Source organism: Chelonia mydas, chromosome 6 (assembly GCF_015237465.2).
Source record: "Chelonia mydas isolate rCheMyd1 chromosome 6, rCheMyd1.pri.v2, whole genome shotgun sequence".
In the NCBI taxonomy this organism is placed as follows: domain Eukaryota; kingdom Metazoa; phylum Chordata; order Testudines; family Cheloniidae; genus Chelonia; species Chelonia mydas.
In genome coordinates, this window is record NC_051246.2 from 27,718,024 (window position 1) to 27,735,333 (window position 17,310).

General features: G+C 45.9%; 1 protein-coding gene across 3 annotated transcripts; it reads right to left on the bottom strand.

Annotated features, from left to right (window-relative positions):
• Window positions 1-1,692: 1,692 nt before the first annotated feature.
• LOC102947995 (cytosolic 5'-nucleotidase 1A) lies at window positions 1,693-16,180 on the bottom strand. Of its 3 annotated transcripts, none has more exons than XM_027828925.3 (7): window positions 16,088-16,180; window positions 10,254-10,312; window positions 8,574-8,741; window positions 6,545-6,674; window positions 5,709-5,831; window positions 4,012-4,190; window positions 1,693-2,976 (listed from the first exon to the last, which is right to left on the bottom strand). In XM_027828925.3, the coding sequence occupies exons 2-7, from the start codon at window positions 10,296-10,298 to the stop codon at window positions 2,674-2,676; spliced, it is 948 nt and encodes a 315-aa protein (XP_027684726.2). In that variant the 5' UTR covers window positions 10,299-10,312; window positions 16,088-16,180; the 3' UTR covers window positions 1,693-2,673. The 3 variants fall into 3 exon arrangements, with proteins under 3 accessions (XP_027684726.2, XP_027684725.2, XP_007066673.2); XM_027828924.3 differs by having other exon boundaries at window positions 16,004-16,153; XM_007066611.4 differs by having other exon boundaries at window positions 15,991-16,127.
• Between the last annotated feature and the right edge of the window lie 1,130 nt (window positions 16,181-17,310).

The window sequence follows — 17,310 nt, forward strand, 5'->3', positions numbered from 1 at the left end:
AGGACATGCAGAACAGGGTGTTGGATCCCTGCCCACCCTGGCTAATAGCCATTGCTGGACCTATCCTCCATGAACGTATAGTTCTTACTGGAACCCTGCTATAGTTTTGGCCTTCACAACATCCCCTGGAAAAGAGTTCCACAGGTTGACTGTGAAGAAATACTTTTTTTTTTTGGTTTTAAACCTGCTGCCTATTAATTTCATTGGGTGACCCCTAGTTCTTGTGTTATGTGAAGGAGTAAATAACACTTCCTTATTCAATTTTTCCACACCAGTCATGATTTTATAGACCTCGATCATATGCCCCTTTAGTCATCTCTTTTCCAAGCTGAAAAATCCCAAGTCTTTTCAATCTCTCCTCATACAGAAGGTGTTCATACCCTTAATTATTTCTGTTGCCCTTTTCTGCACCGTTTCCAAATCCAGTGGATCTTTTTTGAGATGAGGTGACCAAATCTGCATGCACTATTCAATATGTCGGCGTACTGTGGATTTTTATATAGAGGCAGTACGATATTTTTCTTGTATTTTGTCAATTAAACATTGTTTTTCACCCACTGCTTGTAAGAGCCCCTTTGAAGCAAAAATCTAAGTTCTGTTTGCCGTGATTTTGTGACTTGGCCGCATGCCACAGCAGCAATGGAATCAATTGGCCAGCATGCCTGTTTCAGTAAGGAGCAGCATGGTGGCCTCTGGTGGTGAATGTGTGCATAGACAAATGGATGAAATTCAGCCCTTGGAAAAAAGAAAAGGAGTACTAGTGGCACCTTAGAGACTAACCAATTTATTTGAGCCCACTAATACTCCTTTTCATTTTGAGAATACAGACTAACACGGCTGCTACTCTGAAACCAGCCCTTGGAAAGAAACTGCAGGTTAGCAAATATAAACAAATATAAATTAGGCTCCATCCTACTGCTTCCTGCCCAGTAAACAATCCAACATATCCAAAACCACTCAGGACAGGCTTCAGATGCTCCAGCGCCAGCAAGAACAATGCCGCAGTGTAATCAGCAGCCCCTGTTACAGCCAGCAAGAACAAAAGCTAATGGCTGTTTATTCGAGAAGAAACAAGGAATGTGTAACGCAGCGTGCTTAGAATAAGGCACTCGGCTAAGCCCTCTCCTACCCCAATACTCTGATGTTATTTTTGAATCTTCCTACCCCTTTTGAATAGTTTGCTGAGATTCAAGCACTAAAATCGAAGCGCTGTTGCTGCGAAGAGCACACAGGAACTGGAGTGCTAGGTCATTACTGCAGCATCATACATGTAGGGCCACATTCTCAGATAAGTTGGCATAGCTCCTTGAGTCAAAGGAACTACCACAGATTTACACCAACTGAGAAACTGGCCCATTATTTATATCTATCTATATCTATGTAAATAAACATACACACATAGAGGCTATAACCCTAGTATCCTATGTATATTACGTCTATACGAGGGCTTTGCACCATATTTGTGTGCAGATATAACCAACCCAGACTTAGTTCTTTAAAAAAATTATTACTGGAAAATAACATTGGAATGATTTGTCTTGGATCCTAAGTGTGAATGACCAGATATACTGTGGGGTCTGCCATTCTTACCCTATTCTCGGCACAAACATACTTGAGATACTGTGAGAAAAGCAGCTTTGCAGTGTTGTGCATTATAAATTGACAGTGACTTGATCTTTCTGTGCCATTTAGAGGGGAGAGGAGCAGAGAGGCTGCGTGGCTGGCAGGAAAAGAGAGAACTGAGCAGAAAAGAGATGTGGAAGAGAGAGAGGTTGACATTAAATTAACTACTAGATATTATGGACCGGATTCTGATTTCACTTACCCTGGTATAATTCCACTGATTTCTGTGGAGTTACTCCTGATTTACACCAAATGGGAGATCAGAATCAGGCCCAATGTAAGGCATACCTACAAACTAGAAACTATGAGAAGACAGATTTCCTGGTCCCTGGCACTCAAATCCTGGGAGGTGCTGAGCATCTGGAACTCCTGCTGAAGTCAGCGGAAGATGCAAGTGCTCACTAGTTGCTCAGCACCCCTCAGGATTTGGCCCCATATATATAAAACATACACAGTAAAAAAAATAGTTTCCTTTGAAAAAGCGCAATCCCCAACAAATGCAGCGTTTAGAGGGCATCTTGGCATTTGAATAGCAGTACTGGCCCAAAACCCCAAAGACCAACTCCCATGCCTGAGTGCAGCCTGAGCTTACACTGCCTGCCTCTTACGACAGTGACATGCTGTCTTCAGCTCACATGGTCTCATCGCTAGAGCTGTGGTTTCAGTGCTCGTATGACACGAGTAGTGGAGCACATTAGCCCTAGTGGCTGGAAGGGTTGCAGTCATTGAAGAGACGGCTAAGGCAGATCAAGAGATGGGCGTAATGGTTACATTTCAAGAGTCCTTCCTTCCTGTGGATTTTTGGCTTCTGTTGCCACATCCCCAAGGTCAGATGGACCCTGTCTTTGGAACTAAGAGAGGGACCCAAGAGCAACAGGTCCAGCACCACGTCAACACACAGCATCTTCTCTCCCTCTGCCCCAAGCTTGCTTAGCACAGGTTTAGAAACCCTCCCTTATCCCTTCTGGCAGAAGCTTTGTCCTGGTGTTCTCCCATTGCATTTTGGGAGGCCTGATCCTTGGATGACCTTTGCCCCTTCATCCCTGCCCATCAGCAGTTACAGGGGACCAAGGCAGAGGGTATGCCAATATCCTGAGCCCCCTGGATGTTATGAAGGCCATCGTCAAAGAAGATGTGGGGTTGGATCTGGGAGAGGAGAGGGCCCTTGGGAGCTCCGTCCATGAAGAAGGCTTCGTCAATCGCCAGCCCCCATTCCCGGAGGGTCTTGATAGCACGGATGCCCATATCACGGCCGCTGCGGGCAGTCACCAAGTAGGTGCGAATAGGGGAATTCTCCTGGCTGAACTTCTTGCGCATCTTCCCAAGATGCATGGCAAATGCCTTCAATGGACCCTGGAAACCACACAGGGATTAGAGGTTGGGAGTACATGAGGAGGGATTAATTTCACCTTTGCACAAAAATAGCCAGAAAAGAGAGGTCAAGGAAGATTGAGCGATTTCTCACAGAGGCTAGGAATGTAAATTCCTTACAGCTGCAGATCTCGAACTTTTCCAGTGCCTGGACCACAATTTACTAGAGGGATGGTCTCGTGGACACTTCCCCGCTCATCAATCATAAAACATCCCTGTAGCAATGACAGCAATTGCTTACATGGAAACGTGACTTTAGGAAATCAGTTTATGCTTTGAATATCATAAACCTGTCATAAAGCCGAATAGCATGTACCTGTCTTTTAATGCAACTTAGCAGCTAGAAACAAGAGGGAGCCAGCACTGTGCCACCAGTCAGCTCTCCTCCGGCAAGTGGTCGGCAGAGCACCAGTGGTCTGTGAACTGTGCCATAGGGTGAACTGTGTAGTAGCACAGTGGGTTAGTGCTCTAGCCCTTCACTTTTGAAGACTTGATGTAAACCCCAAGTAGGGCAGAAATGGAAGTGAATGTTGTGGCCTTATCTCAGTACCAAGTGAGCAGATGGACATGTTCCAACAAGCAGCACCACAAAAGTAGGACCAGTTGATTGTGACAAATGACAGTGAATTTGCTAATAAAGGTTTGCAGACTGGGAAGAGGGTTAGAAATAGAGCAAATATTCACTGGCATCCCATCTGATTTCAGTGCAGGGCCAGCGTCACAAACCGCATCTACAGGAGAAGAGACCTATGGTCTGTTACAGCATTCACTGAAACCAATGGGGGACTCTCCAATGCCTTCAGCGGGGTGTTGGATCAGGCCAAAGCAGTCAATGTATAGGCCAGAGGCCACCCATGAATGTTTGTGCATATTCTGCTGCAAGGGGTTATTAGTGAAACCCTAGCAGGAGGGCTCACTCACTGGTCACTGTGGGTGAGTGTAACACAAACAGACTGAGCAGGTTGGAAGCAAGTGTAGGGACTGGGAAGCCCATTAAGGCAGGGCAAGCGAACATACCTCCCCCATGGGCACGGCTTCCATTGCCCTCTCATACTCCCGAGCCTCCGACAGCCCCTTCTCTCGAAAAACCCGGTCTGTCTCATCCGAGAAGAGCACGGCATCCCCGTCAAACACCACTCGCAGTTGGGTGCAGGGGGCCTGCACCTCCTGCTGGAAGATGAGAGCCGCCGACACTCCTGTGGGACAGAAAGACGCGTCACTGCCCAGCTGAGAATGGGAACCAGAGAGACTGTGTCCACGCTCCGGTGAGGGCCCCAGAGTACGAGTCCTGGCTGCCTGGTGATGCTGCTCACCTTTGTGCTTGCATGCAAGGGAGGGCAGGCTGGGGAGCAGTCAGCATAGGCACAGCTTCTTCCAGGAAATTGTTACAACCTCACCCAATGCCCACTGACATCCAGGGAAAGACTGCCCCTGACTTCAATGGGCTTGGGATCAGGCCCTCGCAGCTTCCGGTTCCCCAAGTGAAAACAGACGATAGATCTCTAAATAGGGCCCAGCTAGACATCTGCAGAGGCAGAGCCATTGTGGGGGTGCGAAGGAGAGGCAATGGTCAGATGTCACTGTCTGGAGACACCTCCGTAGGTGCTGTGGGGAGCGTGGCTTGCTGCCCCTATGCACCAAATACACCCAGCACTCTCCTGCCTGTGCTTATCCTACCCTGCCAAACCCAGATATGCTCCCTTGGTGCAGGTGGTGAAACTGGCTGGCACCTCCACTATATTCTTCTATGCACCTGGCCTAATGCTGGCCCTCTTCCTCCACTGGAGAAAAGGGGTTCTCTGCCCACTCTCACATACTGGTATTATAGCCAGAAAATGGGTTTTAAACAAGGAATGTTACTCAGTCAGGCAGCTTTAGGGTTTTACTTCACTGCAGAGAAAAGATTTGTCGTTCAGATGTAAGTTGCTTGTGGATTGTGTTGTTTGCCTGAAAGAAGGAACCTCGACAGCTGGGCGAGGTCCCAGTCAAACCAGCATTGTTCATGAAAAGAGACTCTGGGCCTGATCTCCCTGAAAGTCATTGGAAAGACTCCTACACCCTGATTGAGGTTGAGTGCATGCTTATGTCCATCCCCATTCAGGAAAGCACTTCAGCATATGCTTAATTTTAAGTGAATCACAGAAAGCAAATTTCCAATTTATAATCAGAGTGCTCTGCAAACCTAATTGTAACAGTGACTCATTCAACCTGGGAGCAGGAACAGCTTGAATCTACAATACCGGATGCTCGTAACAACCAACTTATGACCGAATTCATGAGCAACAATTATTCACACGCACTATTTGATGTATAGTTTAGAATAATGAATACATCTGAGAAAACGCATGGTCTGTTTGTGGTTATCTGGTAAACAGAAAGAGACTAAACTCTTCAGCAACAGATGAATTATGAGTTACTTGCCCAGTTGCACTGGAGACCTGCTAGTTCATCTGACATGCACCACCAAACAGTTACAAGATGGTTATGTGTGACTTCTAGACCCTGCTGAACTGTTAGGTTCTGAATTGTTTCCAGGCTGAGACCTAATGTGTCAAGATCGAGCCCAGAACCACTTCTCTGAATCGAGTAATAAACCCCTCTGAAAAAGCAAGTCTTGAAGTAACTTCATCTTGGGGGTGCTGGGGGGAGGCGGTGTAGGGCCCAGGTGTAAGAATGAAATCCCAGACTGGGTGAGGGAGAAGGAGAAACCACACCTCGCTGGAGTGCATTGCACACGTCCGTCCTGTCGGCCGAGAGGAAGAGCTTGACATTATGGGATTTCAAGTACTGGGTGGAATCTTCATCGCTGACAAAGCAAAACTTGGAAATCTCCAAACCTTAACATCAGAAAAAGTAAATGAAATCAAAAGAATACCTAGCTCTTACACAGTGCTTCTCATCCGTGGATCTCAATGTGTTTTACAAACGAGGTCCGTATCATTATCCCCACTTGGTGGGAAAGCCGAGGTACCGAGCAGGGAAATGATTTGCCCAAGATCACCCACAAAAAACGATTTTTAATTTCTATTTCCAGCCTGCCTTGTGCTCCAGCCCACACACTGAAACAGCGCTCCCTACATCTCCTGCCATGGCCGACACACCCTAATGCAGTGTCCCTTTGTGCAACTGATGTCATGACCCTGTCAGGACAACAGCTGCTCCAGATATCAGGGCAATACCCCTTTCCTGCTGCCTTCCACTCATGCAGTGACCCTCAGCATAGCCACCATTATCTTTCCTCCCCACCTCAGCACAAGGTCCCTCACAATGTTAAATCTTCACTCCCTATCTCCCACGTTCATGCAACATCCTTCTCAGGATGCCAGCCATTTCCCGCAACATCCCCTTCACTTCATCCCCTTTTTGTGCTACCATCCCACACATAGCCTGTGTCCTTCCCCTTCGACACCACCTGTCCCCAGACGGGCGTGTATCCCCCCTGGACCCACCTCCTCATCTATTTCACAGCAGTCTCTGGAGGACCAGATGACAGTTTTCCCCCATTCACTGAATGTGGGCGGACTTCAAATGAGAGGTGGGATCTCCTTACCATGTTGCTTAGCACTGTTGATGATGCGCATGCCACTCTCTGGGCTGTTGTTGGAGAGGATGATGACATCAAAGAGGCCCTTCTCCTCTGGGTTTCTCTCCAGGAGTTTCTCATTCACAAACTGCGTGGCCTGGATGAAGCAGCCGGAGACACGACACTGTTTTATAAAGGGCTGTTCTCTGAGCTGTATACTTACAAATGTACCCACAATCTGCTGCCACACAATTTCCAGCACTCCTCCCCTGCATCCGGGAGACAGAATCGCTCTTGTTGGTGTAGGGAAATGTAGATGACAGTGGCCCTCTGCAACCAATGGGGAAATCACTCAAGGAAGGGCAGACAAAAGCATTGCCATGCACTTTCCCCTCAGGAATTCTGTTGCGGAGGGGATGGCTTTAACTTGCCCTAGGGCATTACAGGAGTCCTGTGGTGGATCAGCTAACATTAGTGATTGTTCTAGCCGTGTCCCCTCCATGCAGGGCGCCTGGATGCAGAGAGGAGATTGCAGCCTTTCCACCGCCAACAGCCCTGACCCTGGGCTTAAACCAGAAGAGGCCAAATTTAGCCGTGACCTATTGGTTGCCATAGTTACCCTCTCAGTAATTTGGTTTTTGTACTTTAAGCCTCTGGCTAACCCAAAGCACTCCACTCCACTGGGTAAATGAGAGTCCAACATTGCCCGCAGTCTCATTTCTTGGATCACAGCCCTCCCCTGAGGGTCTGTGAGTTTCCTCTCCTCCCTCGGGGACAACTGCAACGCCCCCTGCTCTGCTGCTCCCTCTGAGTCAGCGGAGTTCGTGCCCTGTCTCTTCTTCAAGCTCCAGCCTTCAGACCCTCGACAGAGAAGCCGGTGTCAGGTCCAAACACCAACTCTGGCCCCGCTTCACTTCCCCTTTCATGCCACTTCCTTCACTCTGCAACAGGCACCCCCTCGTTGGAGTGATTCACCCCACCCTCTGGCTGTCTTCTCTTGGGCCTCTTCCCAGGCCCTTTGACCAGAGAGAACGGGAGCTCTTGCCCTTCTCCTAGTGTTGCTCTTTCTCCTAGCAGGGATACGAACAGCAAGTCTTATTCTCTCCCCAGTGTATCGCACACTGATGAAAAAGGGACCTCCTTCTTGCCCCTTTCCCAGCATGTATTGCTGCGTGGCCTACAGCTCCCCTCAGCCTTGGGAATGACAGCTCCCCAGATTTCTTATTCAGGGCCACATCCTTTTCCATTGACATATGTCTGGCCTGAATTTAGCCTATTTTGTCTAATTATACATAGTCCATTATATATGCACTAAGTATATATAATTCAACTTGCCTACCCACTTTCAGATGTCACCAACCTCTGCTGGTGTCATCTTCCCTCCAAATTGCTGCTGTTACATCCTTGCTCAAGAAGTCACTTCATGGTGCTGATTTTGCTGTCTCTAACCTTCTACGGTAAGGTTACTAGGATGGTTGTGATGAGGAAACTAGTGTCATAGTTTTCCTTGATTCCTCACAGTCTGTCTGCCATCCTGGGTATGGCAGGAAGGCTGGTATTTATGCTTGAAACACTAAATGATTTTTAAAAATACCATAGTGATGTGGTGCCATCCAAGTTGACCACCATCAGTTTTGGAATGGTGCCTGATGGTTTATGTGTCCGCAATGTATCCCTCCACAAAACAGAACAACACACAACTCACGTGTATATTTCATTGTTCCAAATAAGGGCCAAGAGTCACACTCCGATGCATGTCTGAGGAAGCACCTCACCTTGACTGCAGCAGAGACCACACCTTATACTGATAAGAGATAAGGCTGGAAGCATCTTGACCTCACAAAAGCCAAGGTCTCACCTGGCTACGGGCAAAGGCCCAGACCCTCAAAGGTATTTAGGTGTTGTTTTAATGTAGAATCTGGGCCAAAGCATCTCACCTGGATGAAAGCATACCTCACCATGAGTGAGGCACAACTCTTTGCCTATGTCAGAGAGAGATGCCCCAGCCAAAGAGCACAAGGCTTGAAGGAAATGGGGGCCATTGCTGGCATCTCACCTGAATGAAAGCGAAGGCTGTACCTTGCTCCAAGGGCTTATCCTCATTGACTTGCTGATACTTCACATACTCTTCCTTGCCCTTTGTCAGGAACAGCTGATGCTCCTCCTCCAGGTTGAAGATGGCCCTGGTTGTCACGGCGATGACCAGCGCCTCATTTGGGTCTTTCTGCGGTGGGCAGTGGGAGATCCCAAAAGAAGAGAGGGGTGGATTTAAAAGAAAGAGATGGCAATGATCAATGGGGAGAGGGTGCTGCAAAGGAGCAGTGGGAGCTGCAGGCTCTGACATCATCTCCCTTCTCCCACACACTTCCTGGAGTCCTAACTACCTGGGTTAGCCTTGCAATTGCCCCGACCCCCCACCACAGGCAGCCAATCCCTGCGGACGTGGGGCTGTTCAGTGCCAAGACTTGAGCAGGCACAGTGATCGACCGTGTCCGTCCAGCTGATCTATAGAGCACCGCCAGCGTCACAGTGTTGCTACACACCTTCTCTCACCTGTGGGTGTTGTCTGCGAGCTGGTGGGTGGACACTGATAGCGCACTTCCCCAGTTAGTGGAGTCCCCCATTCAGAACCTAGATGGTGTGTATACATCTTGCACATTACAGCAGCTGGGACAAAGTTTGTTTCAGGTGGAAGTTATTGGATGAACGGAGCTGTACGCTGGGGTCAGACCAGGCAGGAATAGATGTGGGATAGGACACCTATTCTACCAACAGCTCACTTGTTACATATATTTGTTGACCAGGATGAATTAAGGCATGATGCCTGAGATTCAAACCCCACCGTGGCAGCTGTGCGCATTGGATAGCATGACACACACTTGATTGCTGTTGGCCCTGCACAATCCAGGGAAGAGAGGGACCTAGGGAGAAAGAGATGCACCCTGGGTCTATGGTGTTCACTCTCAACCCCTCAGATCACAAAAGATAGGGCAGGCAAAGGTTGGAGGTCACGTCACTCCCAACTTGGCAGCATGCATGACGCATACTGTTGTCTGTCTGTGACAGTTTTGGGCACCTGCTCCATAATTTTGGCTGATCTGGACACAGTACAGCCTCATTCCACTACTTGTGCAGAGCTGTAAAGAGGGGACACATGCTTTACCAACACCATCCACGGTTTCGTGCCAACACAGACTAGCTTCACTGCACATCATCAGCCCCACCTCCCTTCACAGGCATGTTTCACCTCAGTTTGTCTCCACTCTTGCAAGAAGAATAAAAAGTCAATCATGTCCTTCATGGATGCTACCACTTATGAGTTTTCATTTCAGCCACTGCAAAGGCAGGCTTTTCCAAACGAATCAGTCTCACCCTTTCTTTATACGACCAAAAACAACAAGGAGCCCTTGTGGTACCTTAGAGAGTAACAAATGTATTTGGGCATAAGCTTTCGTAGGTTCTTATAACTTCATTGGGAGCTTCAGGTGCTCAGTAGTTCTGAAAACCAAGCTGCTTTTATTTAGGTGCCTGAAAATAGGGATTCTTTAGTTCCCCCGGCATGAACATTTTAGCTCCAACTTTGGAATCAAAATTAGATTTCAGGAGTTCCTAACTCCCATTCCTGTGCTCAGGTCCCTAGATCTTGCTTCTCTTTGTTGGTGGGTTTTGGAATATCACACTGACGATAAGTGCTTGAACGATGAAATATAAAGTGGTGTAACAAATAACTTCTTACCTGTTTCACATTGGTGTTTATAACTGTGCTTTCAACCTCTGCCATCTTCTATCTCCAACCTCAAACAACAGAAAATAAATTATTAAACTTTGACAACAATGTTAGATCAAATTCAGACTCGGGAGATGTTTTACTCTTTTCAAATTTTAATCAACAAGTGGCATGGCACTAGAGGACGTGGTGGGGGGAGGGGCAGGGTCACCCCCCCAGATTTGCTGCTTGCCTTGTACTGAGCATGCTCACACGCACTGAGCATGCTCAGTAACACTGCAGAAGCCACTGCCCTCACTCCACCCTCCCCCACTATCGGCAGGCATAGGTCGCCTACAAAAGAATAAATGTCTGATCGAACCATTTCCGTCTAATCTGATCATTACCAAATTGATCCACATTGGCTCCTATTCAGCCAATGCCAGATCTGATACTTATTAAGGGTTGGTTAGCTTCAGAAATCCAGTAATTAGCACTAGAATAGAACTAGTCACTAAAAATAGTCAAGACAACAGAAGTTGTGATGAAAATAAAAAATGGACCCTTTGCATTTCAGGCCTCTGTGCATAGTGTTTGAGGGCTAAGCCTTTATATTCTGAGATAGACTGGGATGGAGGCACTGGATGGAGGAGATCTGAGTTCAGTTCCTGGCTCTACCACAAACTCCAGTTGTGACGCTGAGGAAGTCCCTTAAATCTCCTTCTGCCTCTGTTGCCATCTGTAAAATGGGGATAATACTTCCCTAATTCACAGGGGCATGTTGGCTACTATATAAGAGACTAGATTGGGTTAAATTCATTGAACAGCTAAGAGACAAATTCTGCTTTGATTAATAGCCCTTGCAATCTCCACTGGTATAAATCAGGACAAAAATTGAACCAAAGGTTCTGGTTCCCTGGATCTTTCTGCCTCTTTCTCAGTAAGAGGAAAGGTGCTGGTGAAGTAGGCTGGGAAATGTGGAAATGAATTAAGCTTGTTAACCTTGTACTTTCCTAAACTGAAAGTCTTTTTTTAAATTTACCAAGCAAATCTATATCAGACATTGAGGTGAGTCTATATTAGATCACACCCATTTACTGAACCAGTACAGAACACGGACAGTAAAAACATGGAGTGAAATCACAGATCTACGTAAGTTGGTAAAACTCCCATTGACTTCAATGGACCAGTCTTTCAACCATGGATCTTATCTAGGGCTGGTCGAATACTTTACAATGAAACTATTTTTTCATGCGAAATTGGGTTTTTGACTGGAGACTTTTTTGAAGAAGCATGTGCTTTCTGAAGATAATTTCAATTTTTCATCAAAAAATAAACTGAAAACTGAAAAAAATTCACTATTCAGCCAAAACCCAAAATACTTCAACTGAAAACCAAAATATTTTTATTCTAAAATGCCATTGTGGTGCCTCATGGGAGTTGTAGTTTGGGTGCCTCATACGCTCATTCTCCTCCATGGGCTAGGCTGCCTACCTGGACTTGATCTTCCATGATGCACTGTTTGCTGTAATCAACCATAAAATATTCAGCACTTTCATTACTAAAAAGTCAATAACCTTGTTATGATTTCACTGGGCAAACATGTTTCACTGAAAGAGTTTCATTTTATAGGTCTCCTGCCAAAGCTGAGAGTACTGCAACAGAATAGAGCTGTCCAAAAAACGGTTTGCATCCAATTCATTATACAGGGTTGTTATTATTACCGTTAGTATTTGTTATTTGTGTTACTGTAGCACCTACAAGCCCAGTCAAGGGCAAGGGCACCAATGACTGGAGGATAGCTAATATGATGCCAATTTTTAAAAAGGGCTCCAGAGGTGATCCCCGGCAATTACAGGCCAATAAGCCTGACGTCAGTACCGGGCAAACTGGTTGAAACTTTAGCAGAGAACAAAATTGTTAGACACATAGATGAACATAATTTGTTGGGGAAGAGTCAACATGGTCTTTGTAAAGGGAAATCATGCCTCACCAATCTACTAGAATTCTTTGAGGGGGGTCAACAAGCATGTGGACAAGGGGGATCCAGTGGATACTGTGTACTTAGATTTTCAGAAAGCCTTTGACAAGGTCCCTCACCAAAGGTACTTAACATAAGAATGGCCCTACTGGGTCAGACCAAGGGTCCATCTAGCCCAGTATCCCATCTTCTGACAGTGGCCAGTGCCAGGTGCCCCAGAGAGAATGAACAGAACAGGTAATCATCAAGTGATCCATCCCCGGTTGTTCATTCCCAGCTTCTGGCAAACAGAGGCTAGGGACACCATTCCTGCCCATCCTGGCTAATAGCCATTGATGGACCTATCCTCCATGAATTTATCTAGTTCTTTTTTGGAACCCTGTTATGCTCTTAGCCTTCACAACATCCTCTGGCAAGGAGTTCCACAGGTTGACTGTGTGTTGTGTGAAGAAATACTTCCTTTTGTTTGTTTTAAACTTGCTGCCTATTAATTTCATTTGGTGATCCCTAGTTCTTGTGTTATAAGAAGGAGTAAACAACACTTCCTTATCTACTTTCTCTACACCAGTCATGATTTTACAGAGCTCAATCATATCTCCCCTTAGCCGTCTCTTTTCCAAGCTGAAAAGTCCCAGTCTTATTAATCTCTCCTCATACAGAAGCCTTTCCATACCCCTAATAATTTTTGTTGCCCTTTTCTGAACCTTTTCCAATTCCAATATATCTTTTTTGAGATGGGGCGACCACATCTACACAAAGTATTTAAGATGTGGGCATAACATGGATTTATATAGAGGCAACATGATATTTTCTGTCCTATTATCTATCCCTTTCTTAATTATTCCCAGCATTCTGTTTGCATTTTTGACTGCCTCTGCACATTGAGTGGATGTTTTCAGAGAACTATCCACAATGACTCCAAGATCTCTTTCTTGAGTGGTAACGGCTAATTTAGACCCCATCATTTTATATGTATAGTTGGGATTATGCTTTCCAATGTGTATTACTTTGTATTTATCAGCATTAAATTTCATCTGCCATTTTGTTACCCAGTTACCCAGTTTTCAGAGATCCCTTTGTTGCTCTTCACAGTCTGCCTGGGTCTTAACTATCTTTAGTAATTTTGTATCATCTGCAAATTTTGTATCATCTGCAAATTGCTTAAGCAAAGTAAGCTGTCATGGGATAAAAGGGAAGGTCCTCTCATGGATTGGTAACTGGTTAAAAGATAGGAAACAAAGGGTTGGAATAAATGGTCAGTTTTCAGAGTGGAGAGAGGTAAATAGTGGTGTCTCCCAGAGGTCTGTACTGGGACCAGTCCTATTCAACATATTCATAAATGTTCTGGAAAAAGGGGTAAACAGTGAGGTGGCAAAATTTGCAGAGGATACAAAACTACTCAGGATAGTTAAGTCCCAGGAAGACTGCGAAGAGCTACAAAAAGATCTCACAAAACCGGGTGACTGGGCAACAAAATGGCAGATGAAATTCAATGTTGATAAAAGCAAAGTGATGCACATTGGAAAGCATAATCCCAACTACACACAGAAAATTATGGAGTCTAAATTGGCTGTTCGTATGTTTCTGTAGGTATCAAAGCAGAAGGAGATTTTAAGGGACTAATGTGGTGGTTTCCTGAATTCGGATGGTCCCCATGCATACACAGCTAGTTACATGGTGTCTCTGGACTGCAGAGGTTTAGATCAATGCATAGTTTTGGGATTTCAATTTAGTGGTCTGTACAACCCAAGTGGTTTGTGGGTTGTTGCTATATATGCCTGCTTGTGAATAAACCACAACTCCTCAGTGCTTGAGCTCCACCCTAGTTGTGCAAATTCCTCTATAACTCCCTCTGGTGAGTCACAGAAAATAACTTGCCAGATATGAGATACATTTAGGTCTACAATCAATGGTGGTCAAGTAGAAAGTCTCTAGCTCAGTGACTCTCAACCTGTCCAGACTACTGTACCCTTTTCAAGAGTCTGATTTGTCTTGTGCAAAATTTTTAATAGTGGGGGTGCTGAAAGCCAGCCCCCTTACCCTTGTCCAGCCCCGAGAGCTGAGGTTGGGAGTAAAGCCCCGTGCACGGGGTGGCAACCGGGACCCTGGATGTGGGGCCGGCAGCTGAGACCCTGGGTGTGCAAGGCAGCAGCCGGGACTCCAGGCGCGGGGCTGATAGCTGAGAGCCTTGGGGTGATGCAGCATGCCCCGCACTCCTAGCTGCCATGCCTATGTGTGTACTCCCAAGTTTCATCTCACTTAAAAACTCACAAAATCAGACATAAAAACACAAAAGTGTCACAGCACACTACTACTGACAAATTGCTGACTTTCTCATTTTTACCATAGAATTATAAAATAAATCAACTGGAATATAAATATGGTACTTACATTTCAGTGTACAGTATACAGAGCAGTATAAACAAATGGGCGTCTATGAAATTTTAGTTTGCACTGACTTTGTTAGTGCTTTTTATGTAGCCTGTTGTAAAACAAGGCAAATATCTAGATGAGCTCATGTACCCCCTGGAAGACCTCTGCGTGCCCCCAGGGGTACACGTACCCGTCATTGAGAACCACTGCTCTAGCTTAACCAGAATGGTACATTCTCTCAGGTACTGCGGATGCTGGAGGGTGCACATAACCCACTGGGTTGGCTCACATGTTGATCGTGAACTGTGTGTATGAGTACCACTGTCCTCTAATAGATAGGATACATCGGGGTATATCAAACAGCTCCTGCTCTCACAGCTCTTGGAGGAGAAACCTGGGCTGAAGCCAAAGGGGGTGAATCCTATTCTCTATGACACATGTAAACAACCACTGAAACCCAGTGCTTTACGTGCACACCATGGATTGGTACAAGGCACATAGGCAAGAACTGCCATTTTTGAAGTTACAACAGCAAGGGAGGCTGCTGAATGCTGGAGGGAGATGCCCATTAGACGTCGGATTTGTCTGTGCGCACACATGCATCTGCTGGGGAATTAAATCAAGCCTCCATTATAATGTAGAAGGAATATTGTTATAAACACGTAGCAGCAAGAGAGGTTTCCCACCACAGAGCTTCACCCAAGCAGGCAGCTTGCGTCTAACCACATCAGCTGAAAAGGAAAGAGAAATGAACCAGAAGAAACAGATCCACGTTCCCCTTCCAGCCGCTGAACTGAAGCAACAACAGGGCCATTTAGGCTAAGTCTACACTTAAAACATTAGATTGACCCAGGGCTGTGAAAAATGTTGTGCCCTGTACGACATAGTTAGGTCGACCTACTCCTCATTGTAGACACAGCTGGGTCAATGTAAAATCCTTTCCATCCATGTTGGAAGTGTCTATATCACAGTGACACAACTACAGCACCCTAGCCGGGCCACTGCAGCGGCCGTACTGTCGCCATACCCTTGGTGTCTGTGATGTTACTTTGTTCTTGGAAGTGATGCTGGACTTTGCCTCTGCTCCCCCTACCATCCTTGGTCTGATTGTTCTCCTGTATAAAACCAAGTTTGCTTAATTTCCATGTTCCTGTCCTACTACACACACACAGGGGCATTGGAACAATTTTTATAGCATTGAAAGGCATTGAACAAAGCTGTAAACCCCTGCCCTGTATATGATGGAAACTACTTCAAGCCAGTCGTTCCAGCACCCCTGCACACACACACAAACACACACACACGCACAAACAGAGACCAGCTTGGAAACTAATTCATTCTTATTTGGGAAAAAGCATCGTTCTTCCAGACTGCCCTCAGGACAACATACAAGAGCTGTCTATAGACACATACAAGCCAAACTCACTGTGTGTGCTCCCTCCACTCTCCAGTGCAGCTTGTCGCAGCAGTGGTAGCAGCATTCAAATTTTTAAAAAAGACACTGCCTCACCTTTTATATTTCCCATCCCCTGGCAGGAAGCAGAAAGGAATGCGGCAGTGCCCATGCTCAGAGAACCCACGCAGCATGCTGGGATTCGTAGTCATCTCTGCAGCCTGGCATCCTCTCTGCAATGCAAACAAGAAGGATTAGACTTCATTTCCCAGGCTGCGCAGCATGGCAGGCTGCCAGGTTGTGGGGAGAGGTTTGTAGTCTTTAGGGTGGATCCCAGGACACTGCTCTAGTAATCAGAGGTTCTGGGCGCAGCCAGGCTACTAATGAAAAGGCAATGATAATCTCAGAATCAGAGTGCAACTGGGCTGCTCTGTTACTTTTTGGCGGTATGTGTGGTCATTCCTGCAATTCCTTCTGTTTTTAGATTCAGAGCTATTTGTAACTCACTTTCAGCTCTTTCATTTCATGGCCCTTGAAAATGGAACTGTCATAATTTAGACCAATTATATACACTCACACCTACCCAAGAATACAAGTCATTCAGTATATATATATATATACACACACACACACAGAGAAACGGTGAGTTTGTTGATTACTCAAGCAAAGGGGCTAACACAGAATATTAATAGGATGCCAAGAAAATTTGTCTGTTCATTATGTGACGATTTTAACATTTCCCACAATTATTTTTAACGTTTTAAAATGGGGATAAAAACACTCTTCCTACCTCCCACTCTGTTGGAGGTTTAAACTTCCTGTCCAGCAAAGCATGTGTTGAAGCATCTTGAAGTCAATGGGTCTACCCACATGCTTAAAGTTAAGCAAATGTTTGAGTGCTTTGCTAGATCAAGGCCTAGGTGCCATAATTAGTGCTAAGTATCATTATTGACTCTTTTTCTGAAATGTGTACAAGAACTAGACTCCAGTTGAGGCATTGTTCTGTTACTCTGAGGTAGCTAATCTCTTCATCTGACCTGCTAAAAGAGTCTATTTGAGTTTTTAAAACATTTTCCTTTTGAGAAACAAAGTAAAAGCCTTTTAGCCTGCCATGCCATTGGCATGACACATGGCATTCTCTGCTGCACAGAAGCAGACCAGTTCTGTGTCCCAGGATATTGCAGATCAGACTCCGATGCACAGATGGCCTTGTTAAAGCTCACAGCTATGAGGAAGTGCTTATGTCTTCATCACAGGGTGGAGCAGATGCAACACTTGGGTGAGATTGCCTTTCTGTGTCCCTAGGTTTTTTAACCCTTTTGTTCCAGGCTGTCTGACTG